The sequence below is a fragment of the Cynoglossus semilaevis genome, unplaced genomic scaffold (genome assembly GCF_000523025.1).
Source record: "Cynoglossus semilaevis isolate Cse_v1.0 unplaced genomic scaffold, Cse_v1.0 scaffold3303, whole genome shotgun sequence".
NCBI lineage: Eukaryota > Metazoa > Chordata > Actinopteri > Pleuronectiformes > Cynoglossidae > Cynoglossus > Cynoglossus semilaevis.
Genome location: NW_007585327.1, coordinates 1 through 2,007, shown reverse-complemented (window position 1 = coordinate 2,007; position 2,007 = coordinate 1). Strand labels below are relative to the sequence as shown.

General features: G+C 34.6%; 1 protein-coding gene across 1 annotated transcript in view; it reads left to right on the top strand.

Annotated features, from left to right (window-relative positions):
• Positions 1-1,298, top strand: part of LOC103399028 (transmembrane and TPR repeat-containing protein 4-like) — a 3,423-nt gene extending 2,125 nt beyond the window's left edge. The window contains exon 3 of the mRNA XM_008337778.3: positions 811-1,298. Coding sequence (XP_008336000.2) covers positions 811-959 — 149 coding nt within the window. The 3' untranslated portion in view covers positions 960-1,298. The remainder of the gene's footprint in view (positions 1-810) is intronic.
• The last annotated feature ends 709 nt before the right edge of the window (positions 1,299-2,007 follow it).

The following is a 2,007-nucleotide window of genomic DNA, read 5'->3' as shown; positions in this document are numbered from 1 at the left end:
GGGGGGGGGGGCCTATAGGGGTCCTGCAACTGGTTATTTCCGTGGTGGTGGGTAAGCTGCGTCCCACAGCCTTCACCGTCCTGTGCAGAGCCTTCTTTTCTGCACAGGGTGGAGCAGGAAGTTAGGACTGAACTCCCCAGTCCGGCACGCCTTAGCCTCCAGAAGAAGTAGAGGCCCTGGTGTAATTTCTTGATCAGGCAGGAAGTGTTGGTTCTCCAGGTGAGGTTGTCAGAAATGTGTACACCAAGGTACCTGAAGCTGGAGACCACTTCCACCGCTGTTGCCTCAATGTGCAGGGGAGGGGGGGCATGTTTAAAGTCCAGGATCATCTCCTTGGTTGATGCAGACGTTGTTTTCTCTACACCGACCCTTAATATGTTCCACCTCTTGTCTGTAGTCGGATTTGTTGTTGTTCGTGTTCAACCACAGCTAAAAAAACAAAACAAAGTATAGTTTAAAATAACTTCTAAATGTTAAGCATAATCCTGAACAATAAAGAAGAGCTGAAGTTAACCATAGCAGAAGACCATGAAAATACAAAATATATATATTTAGAAATAAATATAATTAGGTCCAATGAAAACTAAAATATAAGTTAAAAATGCCATGTTTATAAAAAGGAAGCAATAAGGCAAATAAGGTAATTAGCTTACATTCTGCCAGAATTTGATGGAAAAAAAACTTTAAAATAGCCAAAATGTTTAAAGTTAGCCAAAGGTTGCTAAAACAAATGTTATCAAATGTAGCATTTTGATGTCTTAAAAAATTATTTTTACATTCATTTCATTTTAATTCATTTCTTTTCCTCAGCCGTGCTCTACCATCGTTGGGGAAAACTGGACCTGGCAAAGAAACATTATGAACTGTCTCTCGATCTGGACGCCGAGGCTCCAGGAACAAGAGACAACTACAACATGCTGCTGCGTAAACTGGATCATATCAAACGCAGTACACCATGAAGGAATCTGAACAGACATATTAGGATAATTTGTTCATTTAAATCCATTTGATAGTTGGTGCTGCAATTTCACCACACACTTCTGACTTTGTACTTTTTAGAAATAAAATTTTACATCTATGCACAAGGCTTTCACTCTTTTCATTTGTGTTTGATTTAATTACTATGTGCCCCTGTGATCTTTTGTTTGCTATTCTTTTGCTGTTTGAAGCCCAATTCTTTCGGAATTTTAACCACGGAAACAGACATGGCTAATTTAAGGCAATTTAGTGTATTTTTAGTGTCATTTTTGAGAAACTTTTATTTTCGGAGATTTGTTCAGGATCTTATTGGTATAGTATTTTACCATGATCAAAAGTTGGCATTCCAAAGTATAATTTTTCTGATTTTTAACAACAGAAATGGACATTGCTACGTATTTTAAGGCAAATTAGTGTATTTATAGTCATTTTTGAGGAACTTTTTTTTTTCAAAGATTAGTTCAGGAACTTATTGGTTTAGTATTTTACCATGATCAAAAGTTGGCATTCCAAAGTATAATTTTTCTGATTTTTAATAAACGAAATGGACATAGCTAAGTATTTTAAGGCAAATTAGTGTATTTATAGTCATTTTCGAGAAACTTTTTTTTTTCAAAGATTAGTTCAGGAACTTATTGGTTTAGTATTTTACCATGATCAAAAGTTGGCATTCCAAAGTATAATTTTTCTGATTTTTAACTACAAAAATGGACATAAGTAAGTATTTTAAGGCACGTGGGTGTATTTTTTGTCATTTTTCAGAAACTTTTATTTTCGGGGATTTGTTCAGGTTCTTATTGGTATAGTATATCACTGTGACCAAAAGTTGAAGTACCAAAAAAGTATATTTTTTCTGATTTTTAACAACAGAAATGGACATAGCTACGTATTTTAAGGCAAATTAGTGTATTTATAGTCATTTTTGAAAAACTTTTTTTTTTCGAAGATTAGTTCAGGAACTTATTGGTATAGTATTTTACCATGATCAAAAGTTGGCATTCCAAAGTATAATTTTTCTGAATTTTAACT